We start from the raw sequence: 21,346 nt of genomic DNA, 5'->3' as shown, positions 1-21,346 counted from the left end.
CAGGTTGAGGGGACCTGGGAGTAAGAGGGGAAAAGTCACTAAATCAGTTAACAAATGGCTAAATGTTGAATGATTAAAGATGATTTCACAAGGTGATAGGAAGAAAACAGGGTGATATGATAAGGGACAGGATTGTAATGGCTGCTCCAAGAAGGTCTTTTGGAAGAAGGGACAATTAAATGATCCAGAGATAGCTTCAAGTGAAGAAGAGCATTCCAGGGCTGACAGAGCAACTCATGCCCAGACTCTGAGGCAGGACTGAGGCTAATGTGTTCAAAGACTGAAAAGTCCATGTCACTGGAGTTGAAAAAGTAGGAAAGAGCACTATGAAATGGAGCCAGTGAGATGGGCAGAAAGTAGATCACCACTCCTGGCTTAGCCTCTAGCTCGTAAGTCAAGTACAGCTTGTTTTTTGAGTTGCATGCCAGGGAACAATCAGAAATGCTCATAAAAGAAACCATGAATGTCATGTGCCATCTGCTTCAATAAAGCTCATAATTGGACACAACTCTTGCCTTCTGTGATATGGTAAGAAACATTGTCAATGAGTTCAAAAGCTAGTTGGCTCCAAATTATCACTTAGCCCCCCTAGTGTGTATCATGCAAAGCAAGTTATTTTATGGCATACTTTTGATGTTAAAAAAAGTAACTGGATTAAACAAGATAGAAACATTTCTCTCTCATATGAAAAAAAAAGGTCCAATGGAGCCAGATAGTTCAGGACTGGTGTGGCAGCTGCACAGTCATCAAAGACCAGATTTCTTCTATCTTGCTGCATAGTGAACCTTAGTGTACTTCCTCATAGTCCATAATGGCTGCTTAAGCTCTAGCCATTTTATCAACATTCCAGCCAACATGAAAAAATTAACCCTTTCTCTTTGAAGTTCTTTCCTAGACATTGCCCACCATATTTCTACTTAGCTCTCATTAACCAAAGCTGGTCACATGGTCATACTTAGCTACAATAAGACAGCCAGAGGAATATAGTCTGAGCTGGAGGAAAAGATGATTCACGATTCAAGTGGTTGCACCTAAGAAAGTGAGCAGAGACATACTAGGAGGCAACTAGAAGTCTCTGCCGTGATAGTCAACAATGTTTCTACATAAGCCATATGTCAGTTTATGTCTTGCCATAGGTAAATCTTTTTTGAAGTTTTGAATTTTTAAAATATAATTTCCTAAAACAGATGGTAATTAGAAGATGAATGGAGATGTTAGTTAGATGGTGGTGATTTTGCAATATATAAATGTATCAAATCAACACATTGCACTCCTTAAACTTATATAAGGTTGTATGTCAATTATATGTCACTAAATTAGGAAAATAAATTTTTTAAAGAAAAACATTTCCTGCCATCTGCAATATAGGCCATGTATGTTTCACAGATTGAGTTACTAGTAATCAAAGAATTGATGCTTTATGAGATGGTTTTTTGTTTTTTTATTTTTGCTTGTTTGAACTTTCCTTTATATTTTCATCTTTAAAATGAGAATAAAATAGTACCTATCTCATGGTATTGATTTTTTTACCTTTTTTTTTGAGATGGCTTTTAAGCAGATAAAATATAGAGCTGTCACAGAATTATAAAAACTTGTAAGAATGATATAACAAGTAAACAAATTGACCACTGAGATATGGTACTTTATCTTAATATAACTTCTCCAGTAGCATCAGAATATTTTAAAATTGTATTTCTCATAGCCAAAAGAATATTTTGTTACTAATTTTGTCCTCATTTTTCTGGTACTTTTAAGTTTTTTAAATAGCACAGTGAAGAAGATTAAAATAAAACAAAGCAAAACAAATTCTGTTCTTAATTACTTTTACTGTTCCGGAAACTACACCCCTAGAAAAGTTTCAGAGCTGTACAGTTTCTAATGCTCTTGATTGCTTTTTAAAAAGACTATTTTGCATGTTCATTTCTCGGTATTTATTGATACATAGTCAAATTTTACTTTAAAAAAATAAAGTTGGCTTCTGATTGATCTGATTGATCCTGGTGGCTCAGATGGTAAAGAATCTCCCTGCAATGCAGGAGACCTGGGTTTAATCTCTGGGTTGGGAAGATCCCCTGGAGAAGCAAATGGCTACCCACTCTGTTATTCTTGCCTAGAGAATCCCCATAGACAGAGGAGGCTAGCAGGCAGTCCATGGGTGGCAGAGTCAGACAGGACTGAGCGACTAAGCACAGTCCTGTTGTGTTGATACACAGGATTGTATCAACCACAGTTGATACACAGTCAACTTTTACTTTAAAACAAAGTTAGCTTCTGATTGATCTAGGTCCCAAGTAGCTCTTCCTCCTTTTCCTCTGATAATCTTTTTTAATCATTTGTTTGCAGAGAGTGGAGATACAAAGGTTGTTTCTCGCACTATTCAGCTGGATTGAATATTGATTGAGTCCCACAGGGTGATCATGCCTTCTTCAGTTCTTCACCACCACCCAGGAATGTCCAAGGGGGAAAGAGCACAGAAACGCTGTGAACTGGCATCTCATTTGCATGTTTTCTCAGATTTTCTTTGCTTGGAACAATTTGCATATTTTCTAACATTTTTGTTTGTTTGGGATAATCCAAGCGAAGGGCTTTCTTTGTCTCAGAGTAATCAAGAGCTTCTGGTAATAATTGCAAACATATTGAAGTTTATCCAAAACACCCTTCTCCTTAGTTATTTTCTGGGTGTTCTGCCCTGTCTATTTTTATGGAGAAAGTAATTCATCCTGTATAAGAGCCCAATTCAGCTCAGTGCAACTGAGATTTATGGAGCGCCTCTGCATCAGGACCTATACTGGGTGTCAGTGGATCAAAAGTTGACAAAATAGAGTCCCTCTTTGGAGCCTGAGTTGTGAGTAAACCAACAGATCAACAGAACATTAGAATGTAAGACACTAGTTATTACGATGAGGATGCACAAGGGCTGGCCCAGGAGAGGCCACTCTGCACACTATAGCTTGGAGACTTTAGAACAGTTTCTTGGAACTACTGTTCCCCACACTGTTCAGGAAGGCAAGAGAAAGAAGGACTTTCAAAGCAGTGTGTGTTAGTCATGTCCAACTCTGTGACCCCATGGACTATAGCCCACCAAGCGCCTCTGTCTATGGGATTCTCCAGGCAAGAATACCAGAGTGGGTAGCCATTCCCTTCTCCAGGGGATCTTCCCAACCCTGGAATCAAACCCGGGTCTCCTGCATTGCAAGCAGATTCTTTAGCACCTGAGCAAACAAGGAAACCCTTCGAAGTAGAGAGCAGCCCAAGCAAAGAGGGAGGTTGGAGTTGCTAAGGGAGGGGATGGTTGGAGCTAGAACTGAAAAGTTTAGCAAGGACTAGGTCACAGAAAATTACCCAGTTATCATTTACATCATTTCTTTGAACCATGGCAGATTGCTTTTCTTTATGAAATACATAGTATTCCAGAAAGTACCGAGGCCACAGAGTACAAATTGGGTCATATAAATGCTAGTAATAAGCCAGTGAGTGATTAAAAAATTTTGTATTTTGGCATGAATATCTATCACATAATTGAAATTTTGTAAGAATGCTGTTGTACTAAAATAAGACATCAAAGACCTATCTCAGTGATAACCACTAGAACATAGAACTTGGCATGTGCATTCCTCTGTCTTCAGGTTTTATCAGAGGGAAGTTTCAAGCCTCACTACACAACATGAGCAAACGCTGAAAACCTTCCATGGAAGTTCATCTCTTCAAGCCAAAGTCCACATGAGCTTGAGATTTGTCTCTGATTAACGTGCAGAGTGATGAACTCACCATTTAGTGTTGACCCAGTGAGGCTTGTTATGTACCTCTGAGTTCAACTCCGTGCCCAGGTACCATAACAGATTCAGACAGAAAGAGTTAAGTTTCAGAGACAGGCTCCCACAACTTGGAGACCTCTGTCACACCATGGTGTTTCCCAGGCCTTGGACACAAAGACACTTATTAAACATTTGCAAGTTTAAATTCAAGTAACACAGTATTACCTGAAAGCAGATTTGATTTTGATGAGCTCATATCAGGTTTTCATACATCAAGGGCAGTGTTGCCAGGAGAAGGCACAATTTTGATGCAGTAAAACCATTCTATTTATATGACATTGGTATTTTGCCATAAAAATACAGATGTTCAGTTCAGTTGCTCAGTCATGTCCAACTCTTCGTGACCCCATGGACTATAGAACACCAGGCTTCCCTGTCCATCACCAACTCTCAGAGCTTGCTCAAACTCATGTCCATTGAGTCATTGATGCCATCCAACCATCTCATCCTCTGTTGTCCCCTTCTCCTCCTGCCTTCAATCTTTTCCAGCATCAGGGTCTTTTCCAATGAGTCAGCTCTTCACATCAGGTGGCCAAAGTGTTGGACTTTCAGCTTCAACATCAGTCCTTCCAGTGAATATTCCGGACTTACTTCCTTTAGGTGGACTGGTTAGATCTCCTTGCAGTCCAAGGGACTCTCAAGAGTCTTCTCCAACACCACAGTTCAAAATCATCAATTCTTTGGTGCTCAGCTTTCTTTATAGTCCAACTCACATCCATACATGACTACTGGAAAAACCATAGCTTTGACTAGATGGACCTTTGTTGGCAAAGTAATGTCTCTGCTTTTTAACATGCTGCCTAGGTTGGTCATAGCTTTTCATCCAAGGAGCAGGTGTCTTTTTTTTTTTTTAATTTACACTATTGTATTGGTTTTGCCAAATATTGAAATGAATCAGCCACAGGTATACATATGTTCCCCATCCTGAACCCTCCTCCCTCCTCCCTCCCCATACCATCCTTCTGCGTCGTCCCAGTGCACCAGCCCCAAGCATCCAGTATCGTGCATCGAACCTGGACTGGCGACTCATTCAATATATGATATTATATGTATTTCAGTGCTATTCTCCCAAATCATCCCACCCTCTCCCTCTCCCACAGAGTCCAAAATACTGTTCTATACATCAGTGTCTCTTTTGCTGTCTTGTATACAGAGTTATTGTTACCATCTTTCTAAATTCCATATATATGCGTTAGTATACTGTATGGGAAAGACTAGGCATCTCTTCAAGAAAATCAGAGATACCAAAGGAACATTTCATGCAAAGACGGGCTCGATAAAGGACAGAAATGGTATGGACCTAACAGAAGCAGAAGATATTAAGAAGAGATGGCAAGAATACAAAGAAGAACTGTACAGAAAAGATCTTCACGACCCAGATAATCACAATGGTGTGATCACTGACCTAGAGCCAGACATCCTGGAATGTGAAGTCAAGTGGGCCTTAGAAAGCATCACTACGAACAATGCTAGTGGAGGTGATGGAATTCCAGTTGAGCTATTCCAAATCCTGAAAGATGATACTGTGAAAGTGCTGCACTCAATATGCCAGCAGATTTGGAAAACTCTGCAGTGGCCACAGGACTGGAAAAGGTCAGTTTTCATTCCAATCCCAAAGAAAGGCAGTGCCAAAGAATGCTCAAACTACCGCACAATTGCACTCATCTCACACGCTAGTAAAGTAATGCTCAAAATTCTCCAAGCCAGGCTTCAACAATATGTGAACCGTGAACTTCCTGATGTTCTAGCTGGTTTTAGAAAAGGCAGAGGAACGAGAGATCAAATTGCCAACATCCACTGGATCATAGAAAAAGCAAGAGAGTTCCAGAAAAACATCTACTTCTGCTTTATTGACTATGCCAAAGCCTTTGACTGTGTGGATCACAGTAAACTGTGGAAAATTCTGAAGGAGATGGGAATACCAGACCACCTAATCTGCCTCTTGAGAAATTTGTATGCAGGTCAGGAAGCAACAGTTAGAACTGGACATGGAACAACAGACTGGTTCCAGATAGGAAAAGGAGTTTGTCAAGGCTGTATATTGTCACCCTGCTTATTTAACTTATATGCAGAGTACATCATGAGAAACGCTGGACTGGAAGAAACACAAACTGGAATCAAGATTGCCAGGAAAAATATCAATAACCTCAGATATGCAGATGACACCACCCTTATGGCAGAAAGTGAAGAGGAACTCAAAGGCCTCTTGATGAAGGTGAAAGTGGAGAGTGAAAAAGTTGGCTTAAAGCTCAACATTCAGAAAACAAAGATCATGGCATCCGGTCCCACCACTTCATGGGAAATAGATGGGAAAACAGTGGAAACAGTGTCAGACTTTATTTTTCTGGGCTCCAAAATCACTACAGATGGTGACTGCAGCCATGAAACTAAAAGACGCTTACTCCTTGGAAGGAAAGTTATGACCAACCTAGATAGCATATTCAAAAGCAGAGACATTACTTTGCCAACAAAGGTTCGTCTAGTCAAGGCTATGGTTTTTCCTGTGGTCATGTATGGATGTGAGAGTTGGACTGTGAAGAAGGCTGAGTGCCGAAGAATTGATGCTTTTGAACTGTGGTGTTGGAGAAGACTCTTGAGAGTCCCTTGGACTGCAAGGAGATCCAACCAGTCCATTCTGAAGATCAGCCCTGAGATTTCTTTGGAAGGAATGATGCTAAAGCTGAAACTCTAGTACTTTGGCCACCTCATGTGAAGAGTTGACTCATTGGAAAAGACTCTGATGCTGGGAGGGATTGGGGGCAGGAGGAGAAGGGGACAACAGAGGATGAGATGGCTGGATGGCATCACTGACTTGATGGACGTGAGTCTCAGTGAACTCCGGGAGTTGGTGATGGACAGGGAGGCCTGGCGGGCTGCGATTCATGGGGTCGCAAAGAGTCGGACACGACTGAGCGACTGATCTGATCTGATCTGATCTGATACTGTATTGGTGTTTTCTTTCTGGCTTACTTCACTCTGTATAATAGGCTCCAGTTTCATCCACCTCATTAGAACTGATTCAAATGTATTCTTTTTAATGGCTGAGTAATACTCCATTGTGTATATGTACCACAGCTTTCTTATCCATTCATCTGCTGATGGGCATCTAGGTTGCTTCCATGTCCTGGCTATTATAAACAGTGCTGCGATGAACATTGGGGTACACGTGTCTCTTTCAATTCCGGTTTCCTCAGTGTGTATGCCCAGCAGTGGGATTGCTGGATCATAAGGCAGTTCTATTTCCCGTTTTTTAAGGAATCTCCACACTGTTCTCCACAGTGGCTGTACTAGTTTGCATTCCCACCAACAGTGTAAGAGGGTTCCCTTTTCTCCACACCCTCTCCAGCATTTATTGCTGAGCAAGCAACTTTTAATTTCATGGCTGTAGTCACCATCTGCAGTGATTTTGGAGTCAAAAAGAGTCTGTCACTGTTTCCATTGTTTCCCCATCTATTTACTATGAAGTTATGGGACCGGATGCCATGATCTTAGTTTTCTGAATGTTAAGTTTTAAGCCGAATTTTTCACTCTCCTCTTTCACTTTCATCAAGTGGCTCCTTAGTTCTTCTCTTTCTGTCATGAGGGTGGTGTCATCTGCATATCTGAGGTTATTGATATTTCTCTTGACAATCTTGATTCCAGCTTGTGCTTCCTCCAGTCCAGCGTTTCTCATGATATACTCTGCATAAATGTTAAATAAGCAGGGTGACAATATAAAGCCTTGACGTACTCCTTTCCTGATTTGGAACCAGTCTGTTGTTCCATGTCCAGTTCTAACTGTTGCTTCTTGACCTGCATACAGATTTATCAGGAAGGAGGTCAGGTGGTCTGGTATTCCCATCTCTTGAAGAATTTTCCATGGTTTGTTGTGATCCACACAGTCAAAGGCTTTGATGTAGTCTATAAAGCAGAAGTAGATGTTTTTCTGGAACTCTCTTGCTTTGTCAATGATCCAACGGATGTTGGCAGCTCGACCTCTGGTTCCTCTGCCTTGTCTAAATCCAATTGGAACACCAGGAAGTTCACGGTTCACATACTGTTGAAGCCTGGCTTGAAGAATTTTGAGCATTACTTTGCTAGTGTGTGAGAAGAGTACAATTGTGCAGTAGTTTGAACATTCTTTGGCATTGCCTTTCTTTGGGATTGGAATGGAAACTGACCTTTTCCAGTCTTGTGGCCACTGCTGAGTTTTCCAAATTTGCTGACATATTGAGTGTAGCACTTTCACATGATCTTTTAGGACTTGAAATAACTCAACTGGAATTCCATCACCTTCACTAGCATTGTTCGTAGTGATGCTTTCTAAGGTCCACTTGACTTTGAATTCCAGGATGTCTGGCTCTAGATGAGTGATCACACCATTGTGGTTATATGAATCATTAAGATCTTTCTTGTATAGTTCTTCTGTGTGGTTTTTAGCATTCAAGATTCTAAAGGATATCACTGTATCTCAGGTTCAGTGAATCAGCTCCTCTCATCCCCTGAGAAAGGGAGCTCAAGGAGAATGTAACCGTGCAGGTAGGCTAAATGAGATGGGACTGAAAGTGAAACACAGCAACAGAAACCTCCAAAGAAACGTTCAACTCATACAGCAGAGACAAAACACTTAAGAGCAATAGGAAGGGAAGATCCACAGCTTGGTGGGAAAGATCTAGAAAGTTTATATGAAAAGAAGCAATAAATGCAAACTTGAAGTTGGGCGCTGATTTTTGTTTATTTTAATGAAAATGATTTCATGAAGAAGATGCTTTCAGAGGAGATCAGAAGGGTGAACTGAGACATAGAGGAGATGGAAAAGTGAAAGTGAAGTCACTCGGTCGTGTCCGACTCTGCAACCCTGTGGACTGTAGCCTACCAGGCTCCTCTGTCCGTGGGATTCTCAGGCAAGAGTACTGGAGTGGGTTCTCATTTCCTTCTCCAGGAGATCCTTCCAACCCAGGGAGATAAGAGGAGTTTAATTATCTATTAACTGAGTAGATGGCTCTGAAAAGAGAACAGTGGAGGTTGTGGGCTTTGAGGCTCACAAAACCGTATCACAGTACAGACCATCTCTGAATAGTGGTTCTACCCAACTGTTTCAGAGAAGCTGTAGCCAGAAAAAACACTTAAACTCTTGGATCTGAAGCCACACTTGACCGAATCCTAAGCAGCACATGATAGGATATATAAGCTGCATATAATACAAGCTTTGGGAGTTTTCAAAGTATTGTGAAACTATCCCAGTACAGTACTATATAGCTGACCGTGTTAGCTGAGTACCTGGGCTAATTTCACTGGACCTATGAACAAAGTGGGCATACAAATGTGCTCTCAGAATGGAACTCGTTTGTTTGTGGTGAACTTACTCTATATTCTCCAGCACACGGATGGTGAGTGCTATGGAGAACCCCAGTGCAGGAAAGAGGATGGAAAGCCCTGCAGAGGGGTGGGGTGCTGTTCTACGTGGAGTGGCCGTGGGAGAGCTCTGAAGATGGCCTCTGAGCAAAGACCAGAGCAGGGTGGGCAGGACCTATGGCTCCCTGGATGAAGATAGTCACAGACAGGAGGAGCAAACACTGATGAGGCCAGAGTGTGAAAGCAGAGCAAGGGAGGGAGGGGACTTCCACTGGCAAAAGATGGGCAGGGAGCTGGGTCAAGCCCTACTCCTCTCTCCCCATATCACATAAATATCTAGTTATGATTTCTCCCACAATAGCTCCATGCCAGAACACAAGAAAACCAAGAACATCTCAGGAATATAGTCCCAAAGCTCTGATGGTTTTTGGCTTTTAATCATTCTAAACACTAAGTTGTAAGAACTTACTTATTCAACAGTTATTTATTAACACCTGATTGGTGGTTAAGCACTTGAGTTGTGAGAATTCATCAAGATGCATTCCCTCTTCTTACAAGGATCATAGTCTGTAATTAGAAAATGGATAATAGTTACCCATTTTGGAATAATTACCCAAATTGGAAGCACAAAGTAGAGTCAGCTAACCCAAATCTAAGGATAGAAGTGACACTCAATGTGAAAGTTGAAAAGCCAACAAGAATCATAGACACAGGGGCTTCAGGATGAGAATCAGCTTGGGCAGCTTCCAGGATCTGAAACACGTGGTGTAGCTAGAGATGAGGGCTGTCTTGAGAGATGATATGGGAGAAGTAATCAGAAGTCAAATAGGAAAGGTCATGAAATCATATTCTGGAATGTTGTATGCCATCCTGGGGGTGGTGTGAAGCCACTGAAAGGGTTTCATCCAAGAACTGCTCAAATCTTAATTTACACTGTGGAAACATCTCTTTGGCTACAGTGTGGGGAGTGACTAGAAGCAGAGCAGGACTGGAGTCAACAAGTCCACCCACGTGTCTATAAGGAGGACAAGTAAAGTTTGGACTGGAATAATGGCAGCGGGTGAGAAAGAAGCAGACAGGTCCAAAGTTACTAGAACACAGGAGAACCAGGCTATAGGGTGGATGTGGTACCAAGAGACAGTTCATGAATACAGTCCAGGTTTCTGTCTCACGAAGGTGGCAGTGAAGCTGTTCTCTGAAGAGACTGCACAAAGGCAGAGCAGGTCTGGGAGGGAGACAGTGTGTGCTGGGGATGTATTAAGTTTGAAGTACCTATGTAGCGCCGTCGGTAAAGAGTCTGCCTGCAGCGCAGGAGACCACAGTTCAATCCCTGGGTCAGGGAGATCCTCTGGAGAAGGAAATGGCAAACCACTCCAGTATTCTTGCCTGGAAAGCCCCAGTCCATGGGATCACATGAGTCAGACACGATTTAGCGAATAAACCACCATATGTAACATTCAAGTTCAGAACTGGATAAGCTGTGTTTGAAGCAGAAGCAAGAGATGTGAGCCACAGGGAGGGACCATGATGATCCCCTTGTAGATAATAGAAACCATCAACCTTCCCAGGGAGGGTATATATGTGATAACAGAAGACTCCTGAGAGAATGCCAGGATAATCCACCTCTCTGTTCATTCAGGGATCATCCAGACAATCAGCTTCCTAATAATTACATTCTGTGAATAGCTTGGACAATATTATCTTGTTGTTGTTCAGTCATGAAGTCATGTACTAGGCTTCCCTGTCCTTCACTGTCTCCCTGAGTTTGCTCAAACTCATGTCCATTGAGTCCGTGATGCCATCCAACTCAATATCTCATGCTCTGGCACCCCCTTCTCCTCTTGCCCTCAATCTTTCCCAGCATCAGGGTCTTCTCCAATGAGTTAGCTCTTCGCAACAAGGGCCCAAAGTATTGGAGCTTCAGCATCAGTCTTTCCAATGACTATTTAGGGTTGATTTCCTTTAGGATTGACTGGTTTGATCTCCTTGCAGTCCAAGGGACTCTCAAGAGTCTTCTCCAGCACCACAGTTCAGAAGCATCAATTGTTCAGTGCTCAGCCTTCTTTACGGTCCAACTCTCACATCCATACATGACCACTGGAAAAACCATAGCTGTGACTATGCTTTTTAGTACACTGTCTAGATTTGTCATCACTTTTCTTCCAAGGAGCGAGTGTCTTTTAATTTCATGGCTGCAGTCCCCGTCCACAGTGATTTTGGAGCCCAAGAAAATGAAATCCAACACTGTTTCCACAGTTTCCCCATCTATTTGGCATGAAGTGATGGGATCAGATGCCGTGACCTTAGTTTTCTGAATGTTGAGCTTCAAGCCAACTTTTTCACTCTCCTCATTCACTTTCATCAAGAGGCTCTTTAGTTCCTCTTCACTTTCTGCCATTAAAGTGGTATCATCTGCATACATAAGGTTGTTGATATTTCTCCCAGGAATCTTGATTCCAGCTTGTGCTTCATCAAGCCCAGCATTTCTCATGATGTACTCTGCATAGAAGTTAAAATAATCAAGGTGGCAATATACAGTCTTGACGTACTCCTTTCCTGATTTGGAACCAGTCTGTTGTTCCAGGTCAAGTTCTAACTGTTGCTTCTTGACCTGCATACAGATTTCTCAGGAGGCAGATAAGGTAGTCTGGAATTCCCATCTCTTTAAGAATATTCCAGTTTTTGTGATCCATACAGCCAAAGGTTTTAGTGTAGTCAGTGAAGCAGAGGTAGATTTTTTTTGGAATTCCCTTGCTTTAATCTATGATCTAGCGAATGTTGGCAGTTTGATCTCTGGTTCCTCTGCCTTTTCTAAATCTAGCTTGTACATCTGGAAGCTCTCAGTTCTCGTACTGCTGAAACCTAGCTTAAAGGATTTTGGTATAATTTTGCTATAATGTGAAATGAGTGCAACTGTACAGTAATTTGAGCATTCTTTGGCATTGCTTTTCTTTGGAATGAAAACTGACCTTTTCCAGTCCTGTGGCCACTGCTGAATTTTCCAAATTTGCTGGCATATTGAGTGCAGCACTTTCACAGCATCATCTTTGGGGATTTTAAATAGCTCAGCTGGAATTCCATCACCTCCACTAGCTTTGTTTGTAGTGATGCTTCCTAAGGCCCACTTTGACTTCACACTCCAGGATGTCTGGCTCTAGGTGAGTGATCACACCATCTTGGTTATCTGGGTCATTAAGACTTTTTTTGTGCAGTTCTGTGTATTTTTGCCAACTCCTCTTCATCTCTTCTGCTTCTGTTATGTCCTTGCCGTTTTTGTCCTTGTGCCTATCTCTGCATGAAATGTTCCCTTGGTATCTCCAATTTTCTTAAAGAGATCTCTGGTCTTTCCCATTCTGTTGCTTTCCTCTATTTCTTTGCATTGTTCACTTAAGAAGGCTTTCTTATTTCTCCTTGCTATTCTCTGGAATTCTGCATTCAGATGGGTATATCTTTCCCTTTCTCCTTTACTTTTACTTCTTTTCTCAGCTATTTGTAAGTCCTCCTCAGACAACCACTCTGCCTTCTTGCATTTCTTTTTCTTGGGAATGAGTTTGGTCACCACCTCTTGTGGAATGTCCATGTAGTTTTTCCTATGAGTTTCACTGGTGTTTTACTGTTTTTAAGAAACTCACAATGAATATTTGCAGTTCCCAAAATTAGTTCCTTGGGATATTAGTAAGCAATATATGGGGAAAAGTATTCCATGGTCAATAAATACATCTTGGAAACCTTGGTTTAAAAAACTATTTAGTAGGTTCTTTATTATGATTTCTCAAAGACTTAAAAAAGCTCCTCTTCCCTGTGACTCACCAGGACTGGAGGCTGCTGTGGTTTGTTTGAGCCATGACAAGCTTTTGGAGGAAGTGCTTTCAGGACTAGTGACCACAAACAGTTTAATGGGATAGTAACCTCTACCCAAAAACTGTACCAAATTTCAACACATAGTTTCAGAAATTGAATTATCAAATTAACAGGAATGAATGCTTGTGTTCTTGACGCGCATGTCAGTTGCCTTTCCCAAAGTGAGTACGTTGCTTATGGAAGTGTGAATTACCACCCAGACCTGTTTCACCATACCATCCCACTTCCCCAGGTGTGATTGTGAATTGTCCAAATCTGATCTAATTTGGTAATGTTTCTGCAACTGTAGAGAGGCTCGACATTTTCCCATGTTATTGATTACTTGCTGCTGCTTTTGTGAATACCTTCTCAGGTCCTTTGCCTGTCTATTGGGATCTTAGCTACTCTTATGAAAATAAGTGGTCTATTTTTATAATCAGATATTAATGCAGAATTTCATATACTTCTGGCAGCCATTTTCCAAGTTCTTATGTATCGTTTATTTTTTAGTTAGGTTATTTTTGAACCTGTGGTGCGTCTACATTTTAATGGATCGGTTCTTTAAAGCATTTCTTTCTATAGTTTTTTTTTTTTTGAGTAGGTTTCTTTTTTTTTAATTTATTCATTTTAATTGGAGGCTAATTACTTTACAATATTGTAGTGGTTTCTATAGTTTTTTTTTTACCATTTTAAGGCTTAGAAAATCCTTTTATAAAGTTTTATCTAGACACTTAGTAATCACTTCTTGTTTTCTGTTAACATTAACTCTTAACTCCTCTGGAGTTATTAATATATTAATTTTATTATTATATTATAGATTAATTATTATTAATTAATTATTAATACATTAATTTATCTTACACCCTTCCCCCTCCCAGAAAACTAATCAAGTTTTACAGCAGTATTCTCTGAATAATTTTCCCTTCCAAATTAATATGTAGTACCCATACAATCTTGAATAACTTTTATGAAATAAAAAACATTTATCTCCATTTATTAAATTAGCAAATTGAGATGAATGGCAATTTATTAAGATTCAGTTACTTGGCCAATTTCAGTGTGGAGAGGAGTAGATGTTAATGTGATGAAAACTATGACATTTATAAACTTGCATTTAATTTGATGTTGTGATAAAAAAACTTCCTTCCTTGAAGCTCATGGGAGAGATCACTAAAAGGAACACGAGACTAGAGAGCTTAGAGGAATTTGAAAATTAAAATGAAGAAAGGAACGTTTGTTAATAATCGATGTTAGTAATGAAAGCAGCCACTTTATAAACATTATTGGTTTAATTCTTATAATCCACTTTACAGCTGAGGAAGCAGAGACCCAGAAGTGACTTCCTCTGGCTCTGAGAGCCGGGACAAACAGAGCCAGGACCGCTTCCAGGGCTGTTTATCACCAGCCCTGGTCCAGTTGGGGTCTACGGATATAGTTTTAGCACTCCCCAAGGGGCCTTCTTACAGCATCTGTACTTTAGCAAAGAATCAGCATCCTATTCGACATTTATAGGGTAAAAGAGGGGACAGATTTAAGAAGTGCATTGCTGAAAGTTTGTAGGCAGGTAAGCACATTGAAATCCTCTCTCTTCCGAGCCTGAACTTGGAGGACCCTGCAGGTGAAAGAGTGAGTGTTCCTGTCTGTGTGAGAACATGGGTACCAAGGGGTCATCTCACTGTGGGTCAGAAGGTAAGCCTTCCCATCCGCTCACTGCACAGGAGCTAGGCTTTTCTCAAATGTTCTTTCTCCGCAAGTTCATAGGGAAATTTCAGAACAATTCCCTGGTCCTCTGTGTCTTCAGGCAGCGATGGTTCACTTTTGAAGGCCGATGCCGATGCCGAGGCAGCATTGCTCTGCAGACACGCAGTCGTTTGTTCCCAGAGCAAGGCCTGTGCCCTCCGCTTTGCCGGCTTTGCAGCTCCCTGGGCTGATCCTCTCAAGTCCCCTGGGAGCCACTTTTGTGGCAGATTCCATTTGGTTTCAAAGGGCCTCGAGAGGGGCGGCGGGGCCACTTGGCGTGATCCCCCCAATCTCCCACGTTAAGAGTGACTTGCAGGCTGCCCTGGCGGGAGCCCGAGCCCAACCCCAAACAGGCTGCCCCTGTTCCCCCCATTGTCTGCGGACCCAGCGTCTTTTCCCAGCTGACCTGCCTGCAAGTGGAGAGATGTGAAAAGTTAGAGACAAAAATGGTCTCTACAGAGTGAGAGAGAGCTTTCTTGTACAGAAAGGAAGGAAATACCTCTGTGGGATTTTATTTTTCCCCCCCTCTTCATCCAAAAAATACAAAGAGACTCTCTGTCTTTAATGCGAATGTCGGCTTTAAATCTCTTAGGTTTGGATTAACTGTGCAAAAGAAAAAAAAAATCTGACAGGCTTTCAGATATGACGCAGAAAAACTTTTTTCCCCTCAATTCATGGTGTGCATTTGCAAAGCCAAAGGCTGGTGGACTGAATAGTGGGCGCCAGTCTCCCCGTCATAGTTAACATCACAATGGTCAGAATTAGCAGCCTCTGTCCCCACCAGGGGACATTTAATACAAGGTGGCAAAGGCGAGAATAAACCTCTCTTCTCTTGCCCCCCAAATTAAAAGAGATTAAAATTAAACCAAAGAAACGACGTTATTTTCAGTTACATGACTTAGACTTATCTTACCTTTTTCCCGCGAAAGGAAAAAGAAATGTGGCATTTTGCAGTCATTACCTAACTCAAAAGCTTCCTTCCAACTAAACAAAACCCACTGACTTGATGGACATTTCCTATTACACAGTTATTGTTGGTTTTCACTATTGAGGATGTCAGCAAGCATGTCGAAGATCATGTTTGGCTTATAAAATAAAATGACTTTTATGTGAATATCTTTCGTCTTGGTGGTGTCCGGAAAGTGGGTGCTGTTCCACTGAATCCACGTGGCGATGTTTATTTTCTGAAATTTGGGGTAATAGCATGTTCTTATTTTTAATGTATTCAGGGCTTTTTCATCCTAGATACTGGAGTATTCTGCACCAAGAGTCAGTATCAATAAGCTTGTGTTAATGTAGAAAATTTTTAAATAGCAGCTCCCAGTTTCCAAATGAGAGTCAAAATGAATAGGTAATCTGAAGCACAACTTAAAATTAGCAGTCTTTATATTTGATAAGGATGGATTGATTAGGACTGTTTATGTATAATTGTGAAACCACCTATATAAATTAAACTCTAGATCATTTTTAATTCCTGACCTACACCTAGTTTAAAAAAAAAAGTTTCTTGTGTGATACTTAGTGGGATGTAAATGGGTGTGCATTAGTTGGCTACTATATAACAGAGTTATAACAATACGTTTATGGATTTAAATAGGTACTGCAAATTTGTTCTTGATAAACAAATAGACTCAAAGGGAAATAAAATATTACTTTTGGTTTTATTTATTTATATGACGCTATCCACTTTAAGCTCTAGGTAATCTGATGACATTATAAAGGGATTTTTATTATAATCACAAACAGCTAACAGAATTTATTAATTTTTATTATAGAATCATTTTCTTTGCAACCCCAAAGGCTCTGATATAGCAATTTGGGATTTAATACAAATGAAAGTGTGTTAAAATAATTTTTCAGAATACACTGAAACAAGTTATGTAAATCTTTGAACAAAAATTAGTATTATTCCTGCTGCTGCTACTGCTGCTAAGTCGCTTCAGTCGTGTCCGACTCTGTGCGACCCCATAGACGGAAGCCCACCAGGCTCCCCCGTCCCTGGGATTCTCCAGGCAAGAACACTGGAGTGGGCTGCCATTTCCTTCTCCAATGCATGAGAGTGAAAAGTGAAAGGGAAGTCACTCTGTCGTGTCCGACTCTTAGCCACCCCATGGACTACAGCCTACCAGGCTCCTCCATCCATGGGATTTTCCAGGCAAGAGTACTGGAGTGGGGTGCCATTGCCTTCTCCTACATAATATCAAATTGTTATTTTTCATAGATACCCTAACTTGTTTATACTGTATTCATGATATATCTGGATGATGTTTTAGTATCGTGTAATATTTTAGAAAAAATAAATTTTTATTTTCCAGAAATAGTAAATTTAGTTTCTAATTAGGATTGATTTTATGTATTGTATTGTAAGAGAATTTAATCCAGCATATGTTTGAAGTTTGCTCAAAAAGATAATTTTTTATATTCTAAGTTATAAAAGAAGGTCAAAGTTTATTACTCTGTGTTTTGGTCACAATAATAAAAAATTCATATAAAAATATGAAAAGATTTGGTACATGATAAAACTTTTCTGTATTAGCTACTGAGGGAAAAATAGAAAGGCATGTTTTAATAAATTAGGCTTTTAATTCCAAATATTTCACAAGTTTGAATTCAGAGTTATTTTATGCCCTCTTTCAGAATGAGATTCTTAAAATTATTTTACTTGAAATCATATAACAACTGAATTTTTATTTGCTGACGTATTTTTATGGTTTTTAAAGTTATACTGTTTCTGATACTTAGGCAGCCATGTTGTTCAGTTCTGGAGTCTTTTGGATGGGCCTGTTATTTATCCCTGTGGCCTCCTTGCTCCTTGATGTGGTGTATAAAGTGTAAGTATAATACTCAGTTATGTACATAACAATATAGATGGCATATTAATCCTCGGATTTCTCTAGTTGTAACGTCAACTCTAATATAGAGCTTACAAGATAGGAATTAGAAATATTAATTAATTCTATGTAAACACAGGAGAAAGGACTGATTGAGGAACTAGAAAACTATATTAGTTTAAAAGAGCCAGCAGAAGTAAAGCAAGTAGTTTCAATTAACATTTTTATTAATCAGCCTGAAAAACCCCTTCAAGGTAGAAGAAAAAATTCTGTTATCTCCAAACACACGCACGCACACACACATACACATAAATTTTTAGTGAACAATAATTGTGAAAGGAAATTTTTGCTTGCCTGATTCTAAACATATATAAAATAGAGACTAGAAGAATCCACAATTTTATTAATCCTTCTCAAGGATTGTAAGTTTTAAAATGTTCTCTCTTCCCACAGAAAAGATATCGTTAAAGTTAGTTAATGTGATGCTTGTTCAATAACTATTTATTACTATCAACCTAAACCATTTATGACTATTGTTTCTATAATTATATTAATGCCCAAAATTACTATAATTTTTTAGATTCTATGAAAAATATTCCTTATACTCTGATTACTATTGTACTTAGAAGCAGCATGACAAAAACTTGTTTTATAATGTTTTAAATCTTCACACAAGTACTCCTATCCTTTTTCTTTTCTTTCCCTTTTATGTTTTTGCAGTATCAAGAGGACTGCTTTTAAAACATTAGTAGATGAAGTTCAGGAGCTGGAGGCAAAATCTCAAGACCCAGGAGCAGTTGTGCTTGGAAAAAGGTAAAATACGCACTGTGTTCTTTTCTCAGCGAGCTTTACATTTTTCTTTTGCTAGCTGTTGGAAATAAGCAGTTAAACTTGTATTTATCTGTTAACGTGGAGCTGGCAGTGTCGCTGAGAGATTTTGGAATCAGAGAGATGCAGATTCAAATCAAATCTCTCTTCACTGAGCTGCCTGCGACCTCAGCCAGGTTGCTTGGTGCCACTGAGCCTCAATTTCCTCATCTACACAATGGGAGTGGTCGTACCTCCCTCACAGCCAGTCATGAGAATTGAAAATAGTGTCAGCGAAGCAGGTGGCTTGGGGCTTAATGATCATGAAATAAATGGTGGCTACAGATAGTGTTTATTATTAAACTGAAAAAGAAAATGCAGTATTCATAATACAATAGAATACAATCAAAGTCAGAGGTTGACATAGAGTCAGATCTCTCAGTTACCTTCATGGTTCAGTACTTTATTGGGAACTGAGCTGGAGGTCATATATGAAGTGAGTTATGTCTTCCAAGTCCTCTTCATCACCACCACCCACCCACCCCCAAACCAAAAAAGAAAAAAAAAGCAAGGTTAGAAAGCTAATCGAATTTACTAAACTTCATAAAGCATTACAAAAAAGAAACTAAAATTATTCAAAAGCACTCTATAATAATCCACAATTCTGATGAAAATACCAGGAATTTATTCTCCCTCTCTCTCATCACACTAAAGTGAGCTGGCGTTTTGTCTCGACCCTAGGAAACGTTTTGCCCTGGTCTGTGTCACCTTCATCATGATTCACTGTCATTACTTAGTTTGACACAATGGAGTAAGTGTCAGACTGGGAACTCGGGCTGAGACCTTGGCTTCCAGCCCACTCTTGCTCTCATTAGGCCAAAGGGGCACGTCATACACCAGTCTGCGCCTCTCTCCTAAAATTAACAGCACTGGCATCTGTGGGGCAGGCACCGCAGGTTAGGCACTGCACTCCTCACTTCATAGCTACTGTCTCATTGAATCGCCATGACATTCATGGACAAATCCATCATCCCTATTTTTTCCAGATGAGGAAACCGGGGCTTAGAGAGACCCAAGTTCTCCAGGTCAGAAGTGACTGTGCTGGGCCTTGAGCCCGTGTCAGTTGAGTCTAGAAACCCTAAGCATGCGCTATTCTGCCTCCTTTGGCTGCTTTTCAGGAATGTAGTGGCGTGGCACAGACATAGCCTGCCTGTAACACGACAGTTCTGACCTTTCCATGTCAGCGTCCCTGTGCACATGATGAGTTGGTGACACCTACCTTCAGATGACAGGAGTAGCTCCTCTTCCCCGCGCTTTCCCCTCATCTCTTCCCTTAACCTCCAACTCTACACCAACTCCACTGTCCTCTCGCTTTCCCTCTAGCTATAAAAAGGATATGGTAAGAGTTCTCGCTCTTAGGAAAGAATGGGTGCATGTATATGTATGACTAAGTCCCTTTGCTGTGCATCTGAAACTATCAAAGCATTGTTAATCAGCTGTACTCCAGTATAAAATGTTTATTTTTTTTTAAAAAAGAGTTCTATTAATAGTTCACAGAATCATGAATAAAAATATTCACAATTATTAGGGAAAGTCCACTGATAGTACTGTTACTTAGTAAATTTCTCCTATTTGTATGTTAATAAAACTTACATTAAGCCCCTTCACGTGATACTCTTTTTCATCATTTATAGTATTTCAGTGACTTCAACAATCCATAAGTCAGACTGAGGGTTCGATGTGATGACCTCTGGTCTCTGGGTCCTAAAGAGTCAATGAGTCTGTGATATGTGTAATCCCTTACATTAAATAAATAAATCAGAGAGCCTAAAAAGAAAGAAGTGAATTCTGTGTAAATGACCACCAACTTCTCCATAGAAAATGCATCTGATAAATTTCCTGCTGCTGCTCAGCTCATTTGCCTAAAATAGTGGTTCAGCTTATTTCGGGGACTCAGGACTAAGTTAGTTGTTAGCTGAATAGCCCAGTCAAAAACTCCTAGTTTGGTATGGACCCCATGTTGCTATTGCTGCTGATTGGTGAGCAAAATGATGGTGATGGTCAGCCTGGCCATGGTGTCTCCCTGCTGAGTGGCAGCTAGAGAGGAAGATCTATGAGAGAGGAAAAGTAGCAACTGGTCGGCAAAGCCTTCACATCAAACTGCGTTCTAAGGCAGATTAGCAATTGTCAGATTGATTTTATTGACAGAATTGTTTTAGGAACCTTGGAGAATGAGTGAGTGAGTGAAGTCGCTCAGTCGTGTCCGACTCTTTGTGACCCCATGGACTGTAGCCCACCAGGCTCCTCTGTCTATGGGATTTTCCAGGCAATAATACTGGAGTGGATTTCCATTTCCTTCTCCAGGGAATCTTCCCAACCCAGGGATTGAACCCGGGTCTCCCGCATTGTAGACAGATGCTTTACCGTCTGAGCCACCAGGGAAGTCCATGTCAAATGTTCAAACATGAGCTGATTTCATCTGCACTTTTCAAAGAGGGAAAAATGATGATTTCTGTGTATTCGAGTGACACCAGGCTTCCTTGAGGGCTGAAACACGCACATTATTTTATGCTTCCTGGCCTCAGCCTGTGCTGATTCCTTGTCTAGAAGCTGAGACCCTCTTACAGACTTGTAATCCAGTTCCTGGCTTTCAAAACCCAGTCCAAACGCAATTACCTCAGCATTCCACAGATAAAACCAATTCCCACTCTGCTGTCTCTGCATTTGGTTTATTCTTCTGCTTCTGCATCTACCACAGTATACCAGAGTGTATGTCTCCAACCTGTGTTTGCTTGTGTCCTCTACTAGACTGAGCTCCTTGTAGGAGAGGCCTCTGTCTCAGTCTTAATGGCAACCCAGCACCAACCACAGAGCCAGGAACGTAGTAACACTCAGTTAATATTTACTGAATGGGTGAATGAATGGTCAGGAGAAGGAACCAAAGAATAAATTCATTAATGGAAGGGTAGGTGAAAGGCT

General features: G+C 40.5%; 1 protein-coding gene across 9 annotated transcripts in view; it reads left to right on the top strand.

Moving 5' to 3' along the window:
• Window positions 1-21,346, top strand: part of ATP8A1 (ATPase phospholipid transporting 8A1) — a 236,394-nt gene that overhangs the window by 208,037 nt on the left and 7,011 nt on the right. For all 9 annotated transcript variants that reach the window (XM_061420038.1, XM_061420035.1, XM_061420032.1 and 6 more), the window contains 2 exons: window positions 17,472-17,560; window positions 18,281-18,373. In XM_061420038.1, the coding sequence (XP_061276022.1) occupies window positions 17,472-17,560; window positions 18,281-18,373 (182 nt within the window). The remainder of the gene's footprint in view (window positions 1-17,471; window positions 17,561-18,280; window positions 18,374-21,346) is intronic.

Source organism: Bos javanicus, chromosome 6 (genome assembly GCF_032452875.1).
Source record: "Bos javanicus breed banteng chromosome 6, ARS-OSU_banteng_1.0, whole genome shotgun sequence".
NCBI lineage: Eukaryota > Metazoa > Chordata > Mammalia > Artiodactyla > Bovidae > Bos > Bos javanicus.
This window is presented reverse-complemented; position numbering and strand designations above follow the sequence as displayed.